This window comes from Dermacentor silvarum, chromosome 10 (assembly GCF_013339745.2).
Source record: "Dermacentor silvarum isolate Dsil-2018 chromosome 10, BIME_Dsil_1.4, whole genome shotgun sequence".
NCBI lineage: Eukaryota > Metazoa > Arthropoda > Arachnida > Ixodida > Ixodidae > Dermacentor > Dermacentor silvarum.
This window is the reverse complement of record NC_051163.1, coordinates 77,294,188-77,316,740: the sequence shown is the minus strand read 5'-3', so window position 1 is coordinate 77,316,740 and position 22,553 is coordinate 77,294,188. Positions and strand designations below refer to the sequence as shown.

At 44.0% G+C, this 22,553-nt stretch overlaps 1 protein-coding gene across 2 annotated transcripts in view; it reads right to left on the bottom strand.

Moving 5' to 3' along the window:
- Positions 1-820: 820 nt before the first annotated feature.
- Positions 821-22,553, bottom strand: part of LOC119466131 (nicotinamide/nicotinic acid mononucleotide adenylyltransferase 1) — a 33,956-nt gene continuing 12,223 nt past the window's right edge. Inside the window, exons 4-8 of one of the 2 annotated variants that reach the window (XM_037726621.2) lie at positions 22,033-22,121; positions 14,278-14,379; positions 7,631-7,689; positions 7,161-7,262; positions 821-3,584 (exon numbers count right to left, since the gene is read on the bottom strand). In XM_037726621.2, the coding sequence (XP_037582549.1) occupies positions 3,533-3,584; positions 7,161-7,262; positions 7,631-7,689; positions 14,278-14,379; positions 22,033-22,121 (404 nt within the window). In that variant the 3' untranslated portion in view covers positions 821-3,532. The other variant, XM_049657511.1, reaches the window with a different exon arrangement.

Below are 22,553 nucleotides of genomic sequence, written 5' to 3'. Positions count from 1 at the left end.
ATAAGGCGCTAAAGAGCGATAACGGCTTATGATTATTGGAACGTCATTAGCGCAATTGGCGCCACCACCTGCAGTAGTTTGCTTGCGTCAATTCACCTTCCGCCGCTGCCCGCAGCAGTTCGTGTCGCCGAAGTGCTTTCGTTTATACTGGTTTCACAACATTGATAATGACACCGGGCTGCATGGAGATGAGCAAGTGGCATAACGCTTAAGCATACTTGGACAAGTTCCAGAGGAGTTCCTGCGCGATTTTTCTTTTCATAGATTTCGTGTACCTTTTCTTTTTGGCGCCACACCCGGTAGCCAGTTTTAAATGTTATAGCTAACGATGTGGCATGGGAACATTGTAGTAAGCATTTTATTTTACCAACGAACACACACACAAGTTCATAGTGGGGCAGCTGCTCATTGTTACATTTGAGTATTGTTAAAGCAGGTAATGCTATAAGTGGGTTTGACTGTGTTTCTTTCTGTCTAAATAAAATGTTTAAATGTTTGTCTGCACTGCTTTTCTCGTGCAACCCAGTTATAACAATGGGATTTTCTTAATAAATCATATTCTTGTAAGTGGGTTCGAATGTAGTTGTGACCTACTCTGGACGAAAATGGCAATTACTGCATCTGAATGAGGCATTAAATACATCGCATCATAAGATGTCACCTTTATGGCAAATTTAGGCATGTGCAAGTGGGAAGTTTAGCTGAAACAGTCATCGACATTTGGCTCTTTTATTACAGTAGCATTTTGTACTGTAGAGGCAGCTAGGAGAACGGCACCTTTATGAGACTCGTAGCATGACTTTCCAATAAGGCAGCAAAGTCATGGAACAGGCATTTTATTTCATCCATCCAAAACCTCTGAACAAGCATCCAGCTTCAACCCAACAACAAACACAGCACTAAACATCATGCATATTTAAGTTATTTTTTTCCATACATCCCATAACACGCTTTCATCAAGGTTTCAGTAGCATGTGCCAAGCAACACCATGCAGAGATATTCAGTTGCTTCTAAAATAAAGCCCAACACAATCTGAGCCTGTCTAGAAAAAAGGAAAACATGGTTAAAACACATATATTAATATCCTATAGACACTTATCTCCAGCTCAAACAACACACTGTTGTCAAAGCAGCATGCAAAAGCCATAACACAGCGGTGTCAAAAAAATAATCAAGTGAAAGATGAAGGCTGTCACTGAAGAAAGAGACTTGTTTCCAGCAAACCGATCCTTCATTTGATAAAAATCTAAAACAATAATTAAAATAAATTTTCCCTCAACATTCACTTGCTGCACATTACATATGTAATGAGGCAGACTACCTTCCAGAAAACAGAGAGAAATGTCAAATATAAAAATTTACAGAGGATGACTTGGCTCAATGCACAAGACTGCATGTGTGGATCAGTGAAGATTAGGCGCTCATGGCTCGCTCATTGCTGAACAGCAGATCGAGCACGAGCAATGCACCAGTACAGAGAATTAATAGCAACAAAGGCAATGACCTCAACAGACAGTGCCACAGTGTTTTAACATTTGCAAGGTCATCGGCTGGCTACACTCACTCTGTATTTCTGGCCTTTCAATGGTGGGAAGACAACTATGCTGCATGGGACAAACTACTCAAGTTTGCAATCTGCGAGTTGCAGTTACCAAGCAGCTCTTAGTAGTGTAGTTCTCTCCAGCTTGTAGAGTACTGTGGAAAATCCTATGCTCGCAGCTGCTGTTCCAAGGGATGAATACCCAAGCCTAGGTGCTATTAACGCCTCAATGGGTGCGAAATTCTCACATCTAGATAATGGCAAAGTACCAACAAGTAGTTAAGTGGTCTTACAGATTGTGAAATTTGCAGGAATTACAAGGTGCACCGCCTACACAACCTGCTGCAGCAAGAGCGCAGTAGGACTGACCGTAACCAACACCCCTTAATTTCTTACTTCTCCCAATGTTCCGCCATAAGTTGAGGACCATGCTTTCTCTGTTCAAGGTTGTATAGCCCTGTCGAACTTTTCTTGCAGCTGTGCCTAAAACATTATTTACACTATTTCAAGACTTGGACCAGCCTTAGAAGTTCAAGCAACTAGAAAGTTACATTTCACAGCAAAATGCTGCAGCCTTAATAGAATAGTGAAACTACCAGTATACAAGAAATAGTGATGTCACAGAATGCAGCATTAAACATTTGAGTGCTGGCCAAAGCTGAATCCCCAAGTAGTCATGTGCAATCAAAGGGGCAAATATAAAGCTCCCTTTGTTTCAGTTTATTAGAGACAAGTGCAAACAATCCTTACAGATGTGTCCCAGCACTATGTGAGACTTGCACTAGAGCTGTGCAATTCCAAGACTAGTAGAGACTACACGATTCATGTAGTAGCTGCAGTACTCCTTTCTTAGCATGTGCGTTTTCTATTATGCTTTTGCCTGATGTGCCCCCTAACAGGACTAATGTGCCCCCACTGAAGATGCATCTACAGTGCACACAGCCAGCTCAACTACATCAGGTGAAGGATGAGGAACAAAATTCTCCAACACGAGTTAAGACACCGCAGAGCATCCCACAGAAGATACATTATGTGCGCCAACATGCAACCGACATAGTGCAATGCACAATGACAGGAGAAGCTTACAATGAGGCTCCTACTTCAATTTTTCCGAAAAGCTCATTGCACATCAGAGCAATGCATACAGCAAAATGCAGGAACTGTGTAAGTAGTTGGTTCGCTACAATAAATACTCAGCATCTACACTAAGCCCTGCAGATGGAGCCATTTCTCCAGCTTTTTTAAATAACTCTGGCACTTAGTCACTTGTGTCACCAAAATTGTACAGGGTTACACCCCTGTGAAAGACTGCAGCAGAGACAGGGGGGTTCTGCTGGCAAGTGCCTTTGATGAACACCAGGCACCTTATTGCTCCACGTGTTATTCATTACTTATTGGTGATGCGTTCCCATTTGAAAGCTAATTCAGCTTCAGTCAACATGTTAAAAAGTGTCAGGCTGCGACTCCTAACACATTTGAAGTAAGAACCAACAGTCTTGCTGGCAATATTTCCCGTAATAAAAAAAGGCATTTTCCAGTTTGATGCAAGAGGAAATGTGAATCGATGCCAAGTGGCAGGACATTTCCACTTGACAGCTGTTAAAGCATCTGCATGACTGAAAGTGCAAGCTTGCGAATGCAAACACATTCACCATCACAACAGCCCCACGAGTTATTGCACTCTGGGGTCACTGGCTGGAATCAGGTTCGCACGATCGAGCTTTTTCCTTGAGAACCAAACAGGAGATGAAATGCGCTAGGGCAGAGTCCCCGAGTGTCATACATGGCGCGCACACGCTGGAACCTCTGTTGCTGTTCTGCAACAGTCCACCGTTTTCGAGCATGGTGACGGGCCAATGATCTGAGAGGGCCATCACCACCGACTGCAAGCGATGTGGGTCTTGCACGGCTCTCACTTGCTCGGTGCTAACGCCGGTGGCAGTACCGCTCGGCACCCGGTGCAGGTGCTGCCCGGGCACCGAGTGCAAACGTCACACGGCTGTCTCCTGGCCATCTTCTGCCTCCGTGTGGTTCGAGTTGATGCTACGAGACAAGTGAATCACCGCGTCATTCAGCCACACAGCATCCCGCAAACAGGGACACTGAATAAAAGCACTAGATGAGGCTGCACTGGTGGTCCACCGTTTCATGACTCTCTCACAGTTTGCTTGGCAGAAAAAAAAAAGGTCATTAGTAGAGAGGCCAATAACTGCAGGTGGAGCTTTGTCTTGCTAGTGCATTGCAGCACTAATGATATTGTTGCTTGATGTTAGGGATATCATGGCCTTGAACACAGAGTCGCACATCTTTTTGATGAAAAGTTCTCTAAACATTGCCATGGCGAAATATCCTATAACTAAACATATATATATATATATATATATATATATATATATATACACAAAAGGCAACCCCTATGGTGTTTCCGGCCAGGTGCCTAGATTAGCTGAATTGTTGCACACTTGAATAGGTAGAGAAAAAAAAAGGTTGTTAGTAAATGTCAACAATAACTTCTTCACGGTTAGTGTGGCAGGTTAAATATCACCAACATTTGACGATACATGCATCATAAACTATGGTTTTATTTATTCACGAAAAACTGCATGGCAGAGTGAATTTTGTACAAACTTAAACCTAAGAAAACATTGTCGTACAATGGAAGAAATCACCATGCAGTTTCTAAATGAGGCCATGCCATATCACAGAAAAACTTTTCGGAGTGCTGTCCACAGTAAATGTTTTTCATAAAACAAGCCAGGCAGCAGTGCACAGAACAAAACGATCTTGAAGGTTGCCGGTAAAGCTATGTAAGACAGCCAATTTAACTGAGGGCAACCTGAATTGTGGAAGAATTGTGCAGCCCATTCAGTCACAATTTTTGCTTCTCTTGGCATAAAACAAACATCAAAAGATTTCTAACAGGTTGATTCAATCATTTCTTTAGTGTCCACTTAAAGCTTGTCCACAGGTACATCAATGCTGTCTACTGGGAATACTACCGTCAATTGAATGTCACACAGCCGAGTCATTTTCATGCATTCAAGCCGATGGAAATGTTGCTGCATCTGCAAAGGCATGTTCTGCGCTTAGACCATACAGCCCACACACAATTGATGTGCACGCATGAGTACAGATATGAAATTATGGGTGCTATTCTTACTTTCTTACTACCAGTGCAAACACCAGCAATGGAAATACCTCGCTATACTCGCGGTCAACTTTCTGTGGTAATGAAGGGAAAGCTAGGGAGACAAAACGTACACAAGTGGGAGCTCTTCTGAAGAAAGCCCCACATTTTCATCAGCGTTAGTTTAAGCTGGGGAAGAGAAAACAAACACTTTAGGTACAAGAGCAAAATTAAACGAAACACACTGCTGAGTGTTATATTTGGACCATTTTTCTGCTTTTCTTTTCCGCCTATGAGCAAAGGTGAAACCGCCAGACAAAAGAAGCTGCCCTGATTGAGTATCTGCTCCAAGAAACCATAAGCGCTGTCAGACACTGCCAGACTACTTGGTGTGTTTACACATGTGCAGAAAGCTATCCGCGTGTACAGAGTGCCTGACACAAGATCAGCACGCATGATCCAATGTTGATTAAGCATCACTTTATGACACTGCTGGATTTGTGTGAACTACCAGAAGAGAAAACCTGCACACGCAGCTACTTTTGCATTGCTTTAAAAGCACCGTGCTTCCATGTCCAATGCATGAACTGTAAGCATGCTGAGCAACAGTGAATTCCCGCATCCTCACCGATAGCGGCTAACTGTTCAAGTTGTATGATAGCACTATAGCATCAAGGGTGCTTTCTGCATTTCGCTGCAACCAAAATAGAACTGTGCCCGTCCTGCTTATGTGTCGCTTCTTCATCCGTGTTTCTTTCGTGCTGCCCTGCCTATACTTCTTAAAGAGTGAACCAACAAGCCCAAACGAAGGTTTTATAAAACCATGACCGTCGCAGTGAAGAATCGAATCCACAACCTCATACTGAACGCCACTAAAGCATAGCCACTGAGTCGCCACGGTGGGTCCTTTAGCGACACTATAAGGCAGTGCAAGCACTCTGTGAAGCTCGCATTACCTTGTGTCTTGCGAGAACTGCTCACTCCGCCTTGCCTGCAGCCACTGTTGAAAGGCATGCGATTGGGAGGGGGGAACTCAAACAACATGTAACGCAACAGTGTAGATGCAAAACCTAAGTAACAGGCACACGCTCCTGCACCTAATTGTGACGGCAACGGTGTATTATTTATTGAATAAGCAGCAACTAGTCACACTTTCCTCTTTAGTTGCATTCGCAATCATCTTGCTAAGCGGCAGGCTTCAATTTAATTAGATATTTGGGTTTCACGTGCCAAAAACAATATGATTATAAGGCACGGCGTAGTGGAGGACTCTGAATTAATTTTGACCACATGCTCCTCTTCAAACGGTACTTAAATATTGACGCGTGTACAATATAAGCACACAAGCTTTTTTTTGCATTTTGGCGCTATTGAAATGCGGCCACCGTGGCCATGATCGAACCCACAACCTTGATCTCAGCAGCACAACACCATAGCCACTGAGCTACCACGATGGGAGAGCTGTTAATTCATGATCATCTACTTACAGCATGTACAAAGACAAGCACAGTAAATCTAAAGTCTGCCATGACTGTGTTCAGGCCATTAAAGAAGGTAGCGATTTCACTGTAATGGAATGGTGCCGCCATCTGTCTCTGCTATGGTGAAAGACAGCACGTGGGGTGTCAGGCAGGGTGCTTTGCTGTAGCAGTAACAGACAATGCCACCATTCCATTGCAGCGAAATCACCATCGTTTAGTGCCGTCACCACAGACGATGCACACTTCAGATTTATCGTCAAAGAAACAGGCAAGTAATGCATGCAAACCTGGTATTAAATAAGTAGCTCCTAAACCTCCAATTCTTATAAGTATATATTGGCCAGCATGAGAGGTGCTAAATAATTTACTATAATAGCTTTTCTATGAACCAGTTTCAGTTTCGCTTCCAAGGGGGGTGTATGTGTCATGACTGACGCAGATGGTGGTCACGGAGAACCTGGTGTGACATTTCAGCACTCGCTCCCGCTTATTCAGTCATCTGTTAAGCTGCAACATAGTTTGCTGCACAACAGGTAGCATTATAGCAGAGGGCTCACCTAGTCAGAGCGAAACAATGCCTTTTAGGACACTGAAAGAATACCTTTCACTCCCGCTCGCTCTACAAGTAACTGCAAGAGCTCATTTTTCCACAAGTTTTTCTTTGCATAGGAATGTTAATTCAGTGCCATCATGCTAAATAGGACAATTTGACTTTTAGACTGACCCCAGAGCTGTGTGCCTCCTGCACGCCCCCCCCCCCCCCCCCACCCCAAGAAAAGGCCCTTAATCTCTGCTGTGCTACCATTTATTGTTCACTGCTCTGAAAACATTCCCTGAAACACTTGGTAAGTGCTTCTAGGAAATCAGAGTAGGACATGCCTCTAGTACAGCTGGCATTCCACAATGAAATGGACATGAATTAGTAAAACCTGCTATGCCCTGTCACAGTGAAGACCACCATACCATGCATGTTTTGTTGCAAAAGGAATGAAGGAAGCGAAAGATACTCACTCGTCCATGATAGACTCTGCATACAGGCCATGCTGTCGGATGTAGTCGATCACAGAGTCTTGAAGGAGGTACTTGACACTCTCCCCCCGCTTCAGTGCTCGCCTGAAAGTGGGTGCCATTATTGCTGCTGTCATTGACACTTCTTTCCATTAAAGCAATGAAGCCATTTGGTAGTTAGCAGCATGTGAATGTACGAAATGCTTATAACTAGCAAATGCAGACATCACTTCCATGGCAGTAAGCACACGGGTTGCGCCAGTCGCATGGGTGCTTACATTTCTCATTGCCGCTGTCCAGGCCGCACATTATTTCTAAACGACAAAATAACACTAAAAATCACTGAAAGTGAAACTATAGAGGTTGCATGGTTTGTTGGTCACATGTTGTCGTGACACTTCAACACAGAATAAAGGGTCACAAAACTGAACACGCATGCACAAACAGGCCAGTGGGAAGTACACAAAGCTCACCTGACTGCTGTGGAGCTGATCTCGTTGGGGATCCACTCAGTGACCACATGAATGTGACGCTGCAGAGGAAATGCGATCATCGCAGTGTTAGCAAGAAATTTTAGTCAAGAGATGTGAACCAACAGCAACGTTGTAAACATAGAGAAATTAACCGAGTGTGCAGCTTCAAACAAGCACGAAATATAAAGGGGCACTAAAGCACAACTGCAGTGCTGTCATTAACAGCAGAAACTATTTTCCAACTTGGCTACGGGCAATCCAGAAGATTATTATACAGTCAACTTCCATCAATGCAACCATGACGAGACTGAAGAAATTGATCAAATTATCCAGAGAGTCGAATGACACAAAATGCAAAAAATACGCCAAAATGCATTGGTGATTAATTTGGCCGAACTTGCCGATACTAACATGCCCCCAAATCAAACGTGCACCCACTTTCCCAAAGTAGAAAACTAATGTAGGAATGACATTAAAACTCCTAAATAGAGTAGAAATCTAATGTGCACCTGATTTCTTAGCAAGAAACACTGCTGCACAATGGCGGCCGGTTTCTTAAAGTAAATGTTAGCCAAATAGTTTTTTTAAAGTCAACTACACCGCAATAGATTGTGTTTTGCGGTAAAGCATACGACCGCTGCAAAGGCGGTTTTGGTTTCGTGTCTGACTGCGCCACACAGACAATTTCGGACCCAATTTTTTTTTAAAAGAAAGGTGCGCGTTAGAATCCAGTATATATTATAATCAGACATTGTGACCTACGCTTATTGCTTGTTTCTTTATTAAGCTCCTCCGAGACACATGCAGCCACTAAACAGGTCACTATCAGAGTCGGGCGCATGCGTGCTGACTGGTCAAGTTCAAATTATCCAGAAAATGCCAATTTTAGGATCGAAGTAAGTTCAAATAATGAAAGTTTGGGCCCATAGAAATGCATGGGCACCGGCCGGGACCTTCGATCGGATCTGAAAAATTGAATTAACCGGAGTCGAATTCACGGAAGTCTACTTAGCAGCAAAGCAGTCATAGCGACAAGTGAGCCACAAAAACATATTGCTACAGCAAAGAGGCAACAGCTACTGGTACTAAGAGAGGCTGAGGTTCTGCATTGAGGTTCTCCTTCAGCATTCTTTAACTATTTTACGGCAATTGCAGTTATGAGCTTGAAACAGAGGTTGTTCCATCCATCCATCGTGTTATGCTGTGGTGTGTGTTGTCATTATATCGTTGTTGCTCTTGTCACTGTGTTCACCATCGTGTCGCCATGGTTGCATAGAGTTAGGGGAGTTAGCGCAGGATTGCGGGAGTTTCGCATAAGGCTGGGAGCATTAGAAGGAGTAACTACTGAAGCACTAAATTTCATTAGAGCCTAAAAAATAGTTGAAGACTGCTGGTATCTTTCTACACCTTTCAATATTTTAAACCAGACTGCACAAGCATTCACAAGGCGGTAAAAGCAAGCCCTTGGACTCGAAAGCATTAATAATAAACAAACAAGTGACACGTAACCATAAGCAGAGGGTGGATGGTCGGCAAGCATTTGCATGCATGCATAAACAATCAAAATGTGCAAACATCTCGCTTAGGCTGAAATGAAATTTGAAGATAGCACGTGTTACTCTCCAATACGACTAGTATTTACTTAAAGTGTTTGACTTTTTCTATTTCATTCAATTCTTCCTCACAGGCAACCAAGAAAATGGTGTGTTGCTATGTAATGTAAAATGAAAGCCAAATAAATTATGAGCTTATTGCGGCAATAATTCCATACTCCATCAGCAAGACAATCTCTGTTTTAGTGATGATATCACTTCAAAAGTCAATGAAAGGAAAGAAGTGCAGCAAAGGCTACATTCACTTTGCTCAATAGGTAAGCAGAAAATTATTGCAGTGACTTATTGCAAGTGCATGCATGCTCTCACTGACTTCACTACTTCTCTTCCCAAATGATGCGCTCACTGCTCAGTGCTGTGCTGCCAATAAAGAGTAGGGACCAATAATTTACTCTTCAGTGCTAAAAAAATATCATCACTTTCTAACCAGCTCTTTGAAATCCGAAGCACTGCCCTGCCACTAAAATAGTTTCGAGGGGCTACACATGCAACATAGCAGACTTTAGACATGTTTTAAAAAGACAATAATTTCATTGCACAGAGTCAATAATTTCTGTCATTTGTAATTCTCACTCATGTCATTACTCAGTGTTATAAGCCTCAATTGTAACATGCAAACCGATTGTATACTTCCAAGAAATCAGACATCAATGCCCTTAATTGCTCACTGATATGTTCCGTTTTTCATGGCATGGCATGGCATGGCATGGTTTTGTAAAAACCCGCAAAGGACCACGCAGGAAGAGCAGGTCGATGAGCAAACATGGCGTTTTTATGGAACAACAATCATGATGACGATGATGATAGCAGGTGAGCGAGGAAGAAGTTTCTACACACTCCCTGCCACGACATGAAGGGGTATTTTCGTGTCCTTGGCACAGAGACAGTCCGGTTACACCATATCAGAACAATTGGGAAGTTCCAGCAGGCCAGATAAGGTGAAGGAAACCTGGCATGGGCGGCGTTGTTCACTGGTTCGTGTAAATTCACCTTGTGATCGGTATTTACCACGATCTCTACGATGTCCTTGTTGCCTTACCGAATGCACAGTTGCACTTTGTTTCGTTGTGTCAGTTCTTGCGTGCACACGTAGTGGTGTTAGACGACGTTGCTCAACGTTGAACATCAGTAGCTGCCGCTTAGTATTTTGTGGTCGTTGCTTGATCTTCCTTGAAACAATGTGGACGTCGTCAAGAGGTGTCCAGCGTCGACAAAGCACTCGGCGAAACAGAAACCTTGTCCTGTCTTTGCACTGCTTTGATTTTGCGCAGATGATATCCGGTCTCGGTTGCATCGTTGTTCTTGCTTTCATGGATATCTGCCATGGTCGGACGTTGGTCGTTTGTGCCATGTAGGATTCGTTGAGAGTTAAGTACTTGGTTCTGACAGCGGTAGATAGGGCTGTCGGCAGACGCTCTTCTACGTAGATTGCGCAGTGGCGATGAACCTTCTGTTGTCGGCACGTGTACTGGCTGAAATTGACTTCGCTGCGGTTCACGCGTGCGCTTTTGTGGTCGTCAATACAATCAGTTTGCGTTCCCTTGCCTAGACGGGACCGTGACTCTTCGGTGAAAATGAGGTCCTGAGGTCCTCGTGGACTCCTGGACTGTTCAGTAGATACGTTGTCGAGCTGCATCTTGCTATTTGAACCGTTCTCATGTCTCGCTTACTGTACGAAGGCTCTTTCGGTATCCCTGTGGCTACAAGAGTTACAACTTGTCCGTCTTTGTGCTTTCGACACGTCTCTAAAGTCCAAGATGATGACATCAGTTGATTACTGTCTTCGGCTCCGTCATACACGTCTATAACCATGTTACTACGGGTTTTGGACACGACAATATTATCTTCAGTAGGTACTTTCATGTCATTGAAGGTTGTTGCCTTTATGCCTTTCCTTCGTTTACCTTCTCCACTGCAGCCATGGCTTGTAGCTTCTGTCTTACAATCTTTTACCGGTTGTATGTTTTGCAACGCTTCAAGGCACAAAAGTAATAATATGGTCATTCCGCTTCCAGTGATCTGTGGCACGTCTTCACTTTTTACACTCTGTCTCATCTCAATAGCAAGGCTGACTTTAGATTTCAGCGTAACCAATTTATTCATGTAATCTACCTGAATAGTATATTCTTCATATATGTCATCGTCAGAGATCAGGACTTCGATCTTTTTGTCTAGAAAACGAAGCTTCTCCTGAAGCATTTCGAGCCGACTGCTCATGAGGTGAAGTTGAGCCGTTGTGGCCTCACTGAGTGCCGTGTCGAAATCATTGAAAATGAAGCTTACCATGGTTCTGATACGTTCCCTATCCATGATCAGCTCGGCCTCCTTGTAGAAGGTGACTGTCGGTGGGTGGATGGGGGCCGTCGGTAGCGTTGACTCAGCTCTTCCCGGTGAATCCATGCATGGGCTCGTCGTCAATCAGTCCTGGGGGCTGTTCGTTCGTTGATTAATACAGCTCCCGGGTTTCACGGCACCATTTTGTAAAAACCCCGCGAAGGACCACACAGGAAGAGCGGTCGATGAGCAAACATGGCGTTTTTATGGAACAACAATCACGATGACGATGATGATAGCAGGTGAGCGAGGAAGAAGTTTCTACACATGGCATGGCATGGATATGTTTTTCATGGCAAGAGAGAGAGCAATAGTGACCTGTTTTCACTTGGAAAAAGAAAATGTACTGCAGTGAGCTACAGTGCTCCGCGTGCAGCCCTCATCATCACTGCATGGAGGCCCTGTTAGTACTAGAGATCAAACTGTAGGCAAATGTCTATTTCTTCCCGAGCACTAGGGCTACCCCCTTCTGTTGTATGAGCACGAAATACAAATTACGAAGTGGTTTAGCACTTAATTTATTGTGGTTAAATGCCTATTTCTTTCCTTCATGCCTATAAATGCCTATTTTTGATTTATCTTCTGAAAATGCTTTTTTTTAGCACTTTTCTTGTTTCGAAACCACCTTCAGTTATATTCTACACAATAGCTTGCAGCATGGGCAGAGGTTGTTGCTAAGGGCAACAAAAATGGCAATGTGACCTAGCAAATAAACGATTGCGTAGCCAACATCAGTTGAGCTTTTGACGGCCTCCCACCATCTGCCTGACTCCGATTAGCAATGCTGAAGAAAAAGACCACGAAATGTCTCCTTCAGCAGTAGGCACACAACTCCATGTTTCACTGTAGGAGGGATTTCAGAAAGGCGCAGAATTTTGAGAAAGGTGTACTGTAGACTACAGCTTATAAAGATTGTTGATTATAGAGTGTGATGCGTGTGTGTTAGGCAGAAGCACGCAGAGTCCGCTCGTAGTGCTGTGGACTACAGTTACGTGGTCCCTTTTCTTCAGCGCCTCTGCTCCTTTGTGATCGTACAGAAACAACAAGCTTAAGGCAGTTTATATAAAGTAATAAACTGAGCCACACACGCCTCCCTCCCCTGCTTATTTGATTTAAATAAGTACTTTAAGGACATACATGCTTCTTTGCTCTAGGTCTGTGAAAAAAAAAGAGAAGCACTGTGTGAAAATACTCATGGCAATGAACAAAAAGTTGTTAAGGGAAAGTGCTTGCTAACAGTTCACGAGTCTTGAAACAGCTACCACACCACAAACAAATTTAATGCATCCCACATGTGTTCCAGCAGCTGTCGAAAAAGTTTGCGCAACGTTGTAGCTTTTCTGCAAGAAATTTCAGAGGTTGTTACGGGCAAACACTAAAAAATTCGAGATAGCACAAAGCCATCAAGTATACTAAAATATGAAAATGCTCCAATCACCTTTCTCGCTGTTGAGCGCTCATTTGGAGCCAGAACAAGCTAATAGTGTGTGGTAAGAGACACAAACTTAAACCCCAGACCTGCAGATTATAATCTGTTACTATTACTTAAACTTTTACAATGATCTGTAAACGTACATTACTCAACACTTTTCTCACTTGAACATTTGTTAACGAATGATTTTAGCTTCTCATCAACGGTTTAGCAGCTTTCCTGGTGTACTTTGTGCTTTAATGCAAATAGTTTTCCTAGCCTCTTTGCCTATTTTCGTGGTTGGCAGCGGTCGGTGGTCACAGGTCTGTGGTTGGCAGTTTTTATGGTCGGACTTGCAATACAAAGGGGCAAAAGAAAGGGCTCGCACTCTCGCGCAACCAACTTGCAGAGATTGGCAGGGGTGAGGAGGAGACTAGCACAACAGAGTAGCAGGGAGGTGAGGGAAAGAGAGGGTGCGGGGCGGGAACTGTCACTCACTCGGACCTTCGTTCGTTTGTTTCATCACCCACCCAACCTGTTCGCTCACACATTCGGGCTGTTCGCTTACACTGACAATCATCATCCATGGTTTCTGAACAATTTTTTTCGTGCTTGCAGCACTTGGTGCGCCCGTGGGAGCAGGAAGGTTTGGCTATTTAATACAATACCTGATTATTGTATCTGAATGTGTTGGCTGCAGTAGGCAGATTGAAAAAAAAAAAAAGAAAAAAAGTGGATTCTTGTTCGCCCAACAAAGCCCTGTGAAGCGGTGGCTTGCTAAATAAGGTTCCTGCCTTTCAAAACTCACAGTGAACGCTACATCTGTTTTCTCACTACAAAAATGGGCTGCGTATATTCAGTAAATAAAGCAGGTTGGGCTAGTGAACAATTTATAGTTTTTATAGTGCCTCTTTTGATCCCTATTGTGCCTAAAATGAGGCTCTAAGTGCCTATTTTAGGCGCCATTTTTTAAACACCTTGGAGACTGCAAGAGCTTAATTATACTGTCTAGAATATACTATAGCCTAATGAACTTGCAGAGTGGGCATAAAGCTACTACTTCTGCTGCAGCAAAATCTGCATAAAACTGGATTAGAAAATTTTAAATGTCAATGAAGATTGACACTATTGTAGTTTTTGTTTAGTGCTCAAATCTAACGCACATGCCATTGTTGAGTAAATTTTCCTGGAAAAAGAAGTGCGCGTTTGAATAGAGTAAATGCGATAAGTGTTTTTTTTTTTTTCTCTGACAGGTTCCACTGACACAAATGCACGCAGTCATCACTCACCCGGTGCCGGTATAGGATGTCATTCTCGTAGATGATTCGTGGCAAATCGTAGCCAGAGCGAGTCACGACCACCAGGCCATACTGGGTCAGGATATGCTCTATCTTCATAATAGAGGGGAGGTCCAGAAACAAGAGGAAGCATGTGAGAGAGGTAAGGCCACTTATTTCTACAGTGCCGTTGCGAGCAGCGACAGCAATAAGCAGATGCACGCATTCTTTTTTTTCACAGTGGGTCATTTGCAAAAATGTTCTGCACATGCACAACCCAGGCATTTTGCAACGAAAACACTTTCACAACCCCAGTCTATTACAGTCAAAACCTACATAATTCATTTTATAACAGTTAGAGAGGTCTCTATCCTTCATTATGCATGAAACGGAGTGACTGTATAAGCTAGAATATAAGTTTAGATATTTTCTTGAAAAAGCAGGTTAAAGGGCCCCTCCCCTCACTAGGCACATAGCAAATTTTGGTTAAATGCTGTAAGTTGTTACATGCCCTCTTGGGAGCATTCTACTGCAAGAATTTTTCAAATTGGATCATTAAAAGCCGAAATATTGCAATGTTTCAGTGACGTGAACCCATGATTTCAGGTGGCGAGCATCACCGCCAACAATACACTCTCTCCACTTGCCCCGTCTAGCCTCCACAACCAAATTTCCTTCCCTGCGTTCTCCCATACCGCAGCTGGAGAATTGCATGACACATACAGCACGGGTCCCGGATTTTTTTTTTCTCGCGCTTTTTTTTTTGTTCTGCGCAAACGCACTTCTGCTGACGGTCACATGCGCGATCTGTTGCGCTTATCTTGTTTCGTGCAGCACGCGCTGTGCATGAGAACACCTGACTAACAATATAAGTCAGTGCTACACAAACACTGACGCAGACGCAATGGATCACAGAGCATGATCGCGTGCTGGAACACAGTAGAAAATGACAGTTTCACTCTCAGTGCACACGACTGCACGACGTGGGAACAAGCAGACAAAATGGAACTACATCTCTCTTGCTATGGTACGAACTAAAACAGACACACAGACATTCAGTTTGTAGGTTATATTATTTCTCTAAACTTTAATTTGTCTATTCAAGCAACAGATCAAACGAATAACTGCTGTTGCCTTAATAATTCTTGAAGTCACATGTCAATGAGAATGACGTCACAGCATGGAGATGTACGTGGCACACTTGTGATATAAGTCACTTTCTGGCTGGGAGCATGGCACCCATGGAAGAAGGGCAAACAGGGTTTGATTTGAAATTTCAGCTCTTTCTACGGTGCATAGCAATGTAATACTTAGCAGACACGATTGTTAGCGTGCATTGTATGCACTGCGCTTGTCAGCTCACTATGGCCAGATCTGGTGAGGGGCCCTTTACAGACACCCCTCATAAATAGCGATCTTTAGCAGAATGTGAATCACCATTTGGCAAACTATGGTGTGCATGCCGGAAAACACGTAGACAAAGCTATAAACATATCCAATTGTGATTGCTGTAGGCTTGTGTGGATATCAGTTTTCAGGTTCGAAATGAAGTCAAATTAAATAGTAATTAGTATCAAATATCTTGAAATGAATAGTTTGAATAGTGAGATTTGCATAAAACCTTGACAGAAGTGCCAAATGATGACAAATCTAACAAAAATTGGTTCACTTGCGAGAAAGGAAACTGGTTCACCTCTGAAGCCAGTTTACTGTTAAAGTGCTGTTATTCAGATATTTTCATGCAAAAATGCAAGTTCAACATTTATTACAACTCCAGCAGCACAGATTTGTTTAAAATCTCTTGCTCACTGATGTGCTTCAGTCTACTAAAAATTTGTGGCGGTTCAGGCTGCGGGAGCATTTTATGATCACCTGCCATGCATCGTCGCAATTCTGTGAAGTGCTACCTTGACTGCATGATGCCTACTGTTTAAGCTGTGTTACACAAATTCAGCTTGAGACATTCCGTCAACACGCGAGTTTAACCCGTTCCGTTCAGTAAGTGCACATTTGAACTTGATAGGCAATGCTCGCTGCTTTTGCGGTCCTCAGCCTTGCCTTCCCACCACAGTTCACCATCTGTCACACCAACCTTCCTTGTTTGGCTTAACCAGTGCTCTTCTAGCAGGTGTTGGTCACCAAATCTACTGTTTAGTGCTGCATCAAAAGTTTTCAGAAACATACCGTGTCCCATGACAATTGCCCCTTCAGACTCTAGGCTTCACCGCATAACACAGCCGTATTGAGGCAAAGCTGACTTTCGGGAACACCGACATTATGCAACGCGTTGTGCTTTCAGAACTTCCAAGCAATTGGCGGGATTACAAAGGCAGAGTTGGCGCCATTGCTAACAGTGGTGAATTGTTTCAATCAAAAACACGGCACCGAACAGCAACAAGTTCGATAGCAAACGTCGAAGCCGCTAGGCCTAGCATAGCCATGGTGGCGGCTATGGCTGCCAGCGGATCTACGTGTGACAGTGCCGGTTCGAGGTGGCGAGATAATCGAAATCGCGGCGGTGGTGGCTTCGATAAATGCCGTTTCGGACCTGCGGACATGGCAAAAAGTCCAGTCGGAGGGCAAAGGTTTATTGCGTCCGAAATTTCAGACGTTCTTATATCATGACTCTATGGGGGATGTGGCGGTGCCGCAAAGGCGTCCGAAATATTGAACATGTCTGAAAATCAGGCATTTCGAAAATCGGTCGTTGACTGTACTTCGAGTACTGGAATTCAAGCTAAAGCGAATATCGAATAGCACAATATTCAATCATCGATGTTCTAATTGAGTATTCAAGATTCAATCTATCAATATTCAAAATATGAGAGGCATAAAAAACATCCAAACACACTGCTGCATTGTTTGGCAGTATTTGCCTAATTCTAACGAACCCCCAAATCTCTTGGACACACAGTTTTCATGGGTTCATCGCACAAAACAAGCTGCACTAAATCTAACGTACACCAGATTTTATTTTTTTTAAAAGCAACATTCCTCTGATTCTGGCAGTCACAAATACGATGAAACTTTTAGTTTACCTCCACAAATTGGAAATTTATTTACATCTTATGTCCATCCCAGTCAATCTCAAATAGCTTTTTACAACATTTCACTCTCTGTGCTGCTGTGTTTGATATTTATTCTGCATTTCTTGAATGACACCACAACCATCACAAATGGCATGGTGGCCTATGCCAGGACTAACCAATTCGAAGGTTCATCGTGTGATGCATGCTGGTCTCCAAAGCACTGAAAACACATGATGTCACCACGTTGCCGCTAACTTAACATGTAAAATACCTTTTCTTTTGAGTGGGCCTTCGTAATTAAAGCTTCAAAGCGACACGTCATCACCATCCTATGCAAAAAGTTATTCTGCCACTACTCTGTGATGACACTGGCAATGATGCTGGCTCTGATGGCAGGCTGTTGCTAACGCTGTAAATACAGTCCATTTTGAATGCAATGGTAATGTGCAGGCAATTTATGGACCAATTGAGAAAAACCTGTCTATCAAAACTGAATAAAACTGACAAGCAGTCATTATGATCTGCCATTCTCGCTTCGAAATCCACTAAAGGTAGACCGAAAATCGGCATTTTCGGTGCAGATACAGTGGAATCTCAATGATACGATCACGGCTAATACGAATTTCCGGATGATACGAATTTTTCTGTGGTCCTGGTCGAGCCCCATTACTTTGCAACGTGCTAGAGAACGGTTGTTACGAATTGATGTTCGTCCCGCGTCAGTTGATACGAATAAACGCCGCCCCACCAACGGCCGCGAAAGAGAACAGCGCGCAGTCACGCGCTTTCTCCCTTTCTCTTTTGGTGCGGAGGCGTGGACGCGGTGCCGGACAGCACGGAGGCCGCGACTGGGTGCGAAGAGTTTGAAGCGGTGGCGCTTTTGTTGCTTTTGTGCTTTTCCTTCTAGTCGCAGCGAGCTATGTCTACCGAGATACGATCTCGGCTGATTCGCACGGCCGTACGCCGAGGCACGGGAGCCTCCGTTGGCATGTCTTCCGTCGACTGCGTTATCGGTGCCAATGGCATAGCGCGATTGTCTGTTTCGCTGCCGGACTCACATGGTGCAAGATAGCGCGGCACGTAATCCACGGTGCAAGGTAGCGCGGACCCGTTCAGTCGGGTGCACCTCCGCTTCTCCCGCTAATCGCCGTATTTTTCTTGTCGTAGGAGGCTTGCGCTTCCGTATTCCGAAGGCGTGCTTTGTCCAAAATTTCTTCTCCAACGAGCGACGATCCATCACTAACCTGGGAGCTCTCAGTAATCCGAATTCTGCGTGTCAAGTGAAGACGCCGGCGTGGTTTATGAAGCAGACAACTGCCGTTGCCATCTTGCCCCTGTCACAGCAGCAACCAATGGAGAGAGCCTTTCAGCACGGCAGCCAATCGGAGGCCCGCTTTCATCGGAGGGCCCGTGTGACTACCTATCGCAGACCCGCGCTTCTTTTTTTTTTTTGCGTTTGTTACAAGATGGCGACTACGGATGAATTAAGAAGCGGAACGGCGAAACCTTGAGCTTTCGAAGGATACCAAGATGGCGGCGCTCGGTGGCGGGAAATATGAGATATGTCTCCGTGAACTGCAGTGATTTTGTGCAATTTAAAGCTGTTTTCTCACCCTGTGCACTGACGAATTAATATTTTTCGAGCACTTTTAGTGCGTTTTCAGCCTAACCATTTTGATACAGCGTAGAAGGCGTTGCAGATACCGAAACGCGTGGTTTTCAAAAATCTATTTTTTCTCGCAATTTTTGCGATCTGATTCCCGCATTTGGCTAGTTTAATTGCGTTTTGATGATACGAATTTTGGCTAATACAAATATTTTTCGTGACCCCGTGAGATTTGTATCATCGAGATTCCACTGTAACATCATCCATTGATTAACTGTGACTCCAGATGGAGTCACAATTACGGTTACCAATGGAGTTAGGTGCATGCGTGCTGAGTAGCAAGTTCGAGTAATCTGGTAACGGCCAATTGAAGATCAAAATAACGAAAATTTACCCCCAGAGAAATGAATGGGCATTGGCTAGGACCTTCAGTCTAGACCGAATTAAGTGAGAAATTTAATTAGCTGAAGCTGAATTAACGGACGTCTACTGCATGATGTGTACAGCACAATGGTCACAGTAGGAGGGAAGGACTGAGACATTACAGCACAAAAAGAGGAAATTGAAGCACAGATTTGTGACACACAACTAGAGCATTATGATCTCTCTAATACTTCCAGGAAGTGCTGCAGTATTTTTGCCTGAGGTCAACTGCAATTAGCCTCTCTTTGTCTCATGTGCAAGACATATTTACAATTTTGACTTGCAATCTGCATAACTAGTGTGAAGCTCAGTTCACACTTGAAGATAAACTGATCACGACCAGTCTCGCTGGTGTTACGGATCGCCTCCGTGAAGAGCATTAGTGTCATGCGGACAAAACAACAACGCCATGTTCTTAAACCTATGCTGCAAAGAAGTAGGACAATTTGGACGGTTCAAAATGCCAATAACCTTGTGTTTCCAGCGCAACCGCCTGTGCCCAATGCGAAAGCCTTCTTCCCTTCTTTATAAGACGTGATGTGTGTTGACTTGACGCCTGCTTGTGCAGATGCGCAGCTCGTGTGTGCTTCAGTGACCATTCCCTCCCTCTTCTGGGTGGGGGCATTCCCAGGAAGCTATAAAAAGTGCCCATCTTCAAGAAATTTTCTCTAAGAAGCGACTTTTCTCTTTGTTACAAGCAGCTTGTCAAGCTGACCGCCCTTCATGTAGTAATGTTATTAAACGTTTTGTTGTTTGATATGTTGCCTTGTCTATGCCTGGGCTCTCTCCACTGATTAACCTAATCAAACGGCAAACCACTGATTCAGTGTTACCCCATAGGATTTGAGAGCCTCTTTCCAACCCTGGCAAACACTTGAAATCAGACTTGTGACACGACTACAAACCAATTAGATCCGGTGTGCACATACCGTATTTATTTGAATCTAGGCCAATAGCTTTTTTGAAATAATCATATATGAAACTCTAGGGTCGGCTTAGATTCGAGGATTTTGAAAAATGCGACAGTTTTTAGCTGAAACTGGTAATATGGTGCATAGTTAGCGCCATCTAGTAAAGTCAGTATCTCAGCCGCTACTAGCCGCGCCAGTAGCCAACTGAAGCACACAAGGGATGTCACCATTTTGACCTTTGTCGTATCAGTATGGTGTAGCATCGGCGCGCAGCGTGGCGTTACCGTAATGGCACCAAGCAGGTGATGCCACTATAGTGCCGCTTTCTAACGAATACCTATTTACTCGAATCTAACACGCACTTTTAACACGACCCTACATCTGTGTTACCATATAGCCGTCGGCATTTCAACATGGCCGCCTTGCACGCGCATCGAGCCTAGCTACTTTCTAGCCTAACTACCGAAGCTTCCTCCTCCGTGTGCTGCAGTACACGTGCTTAGGCAATAGTCTACCGTCTGTTTGCACGTTCTCTACGTCTGCTCTATCAGCATGAAGTACTGAGTTCATCATGATGCCGCATTTCAAAGGAAAGTGATCATGTGTGCGGAGACGGACGGAAATCAGGCTGCACCACGGGCGTTCGGAAAATCCGAAACTTGTGTGCGGGACGGCGCAAACAGAAGGAGAGGATTTTCGCCAGCAAAGCAATGCAGAACGGTTTCAGTGGACCGAAGCCTGCAACGATCCACTTCGGCGATACGATCGCCTTGGCCCTATCTTGAAAGCAATCTGTGATGGGGAAAGTCCGCGGCGCGCAGTGTTTTCGCTGCTTATAGGTCGCGTTGAAGCGAGAGGCATGCTAGCATGAAGGTCAATTCACTCGCTGCGCTTCATCACTCACTCGTTTTGACAGTTCGTTTCCGCGGTCAACGAACGAGATGTGATCATGTTTGCTTGTAGCGCGTGACACCGTGCTTGTTAAATTATTTAGTAAGCGAATGTTGCAAGTTTATACGGCCGATAAAACTGCTATCCTTACTTCGTATAGCGGTCTACTAATTCACTATCCCATTCGATGAGACTGTGACTTTTTTATTCAACGCAACTTCAGTGCATCGGGAGAAAATCTGTTTTTCCAAATGACAGAAAGTTGTATTTGTTTGAAAGCATGAGGTGCGCGGTACTGTAAAGGACTTTTTTGTCGTCACCGAAAACGGGTGCGCGTTACAATCGAGGGCGCATTGGATTCGAGTAAATACGGTAAGATTGAAAGCCTTATGTTTGATGGCATTAAATGTACAGACATTTTGTTGCATCTTGTGAGCTCAAATGATGGTGGTGCCTTTTAACAGTGGTCAAGTTGGACTCATTTCTCAGCGCAACAAGACTTTTATACAGAGGTAACAAAGATTTATCCTTCACCCATTTTCATTCGTGTCCTAAATGTTCCATACAGTTGTCCCTTCTGTCCTGCATGTAAGAAACAGCTTTCACATTTCCTAGGTGTGAAGAAACAGTGGACAGCATATTTTCTAGTGTTCATAAAAAGAAACAAGAAATTGAGATGGAGACAGACAGACAGTGCGACACACACAAGAAAAGATGTCATACTACCAGCAAGGCCAGAACTGTTCTCTTACAAAGCAGACAGCATGTTACCGGGTGCCTTCCATTGTGCACGCACACACACACCAACAACCCATGCATGCACACGTGCGCTAACACATACATGACAAGCTGCACAAACTTCAAAGGCACTGCCTATGCTACATAGGATGTTGCGAAAATGACTCACGTCTTGCTCGGACCAAAGCCCCGGCACACGGAATGACTGCAACAGGTCAGCTCCGCACAGCAGCATCACTTGAACATTCAAGGCTGCCTCTGCAAGTGGAAACACACAGATGATGAACCTATGCAGCAGGATCGATGGATGGATGGATACTATGAGCATGCCCTTTAAATTGTGGCGGTGGCTTGTGCCACCAAGCTCCTTTCTTATTTTGCTAAATGTCTTACCTATCTTATTTCGTTTACTCGCCAAAAAAGTCCCAGTATCAAACATTCTGAGCCATCACTGGGAACTTCGTTTTTGTACACCTCCGTTGTTTGTGGTCTACCTACTTGACTGCCACCAATCCTCCAACCGCCTTTTACTAATCTCTATTGCAAGTGAAGATAATGCACTCTACTGTCAGCGCAAGGTCATGTCGAAGGCTAGATGTAGGTCTTTTATGAGTCCACGGCACCACCTTCTGAATAAAACAGACCTCTTCGTGGCTGCTCAACGCAGTGCTTATTTAGGATTCATCTGTA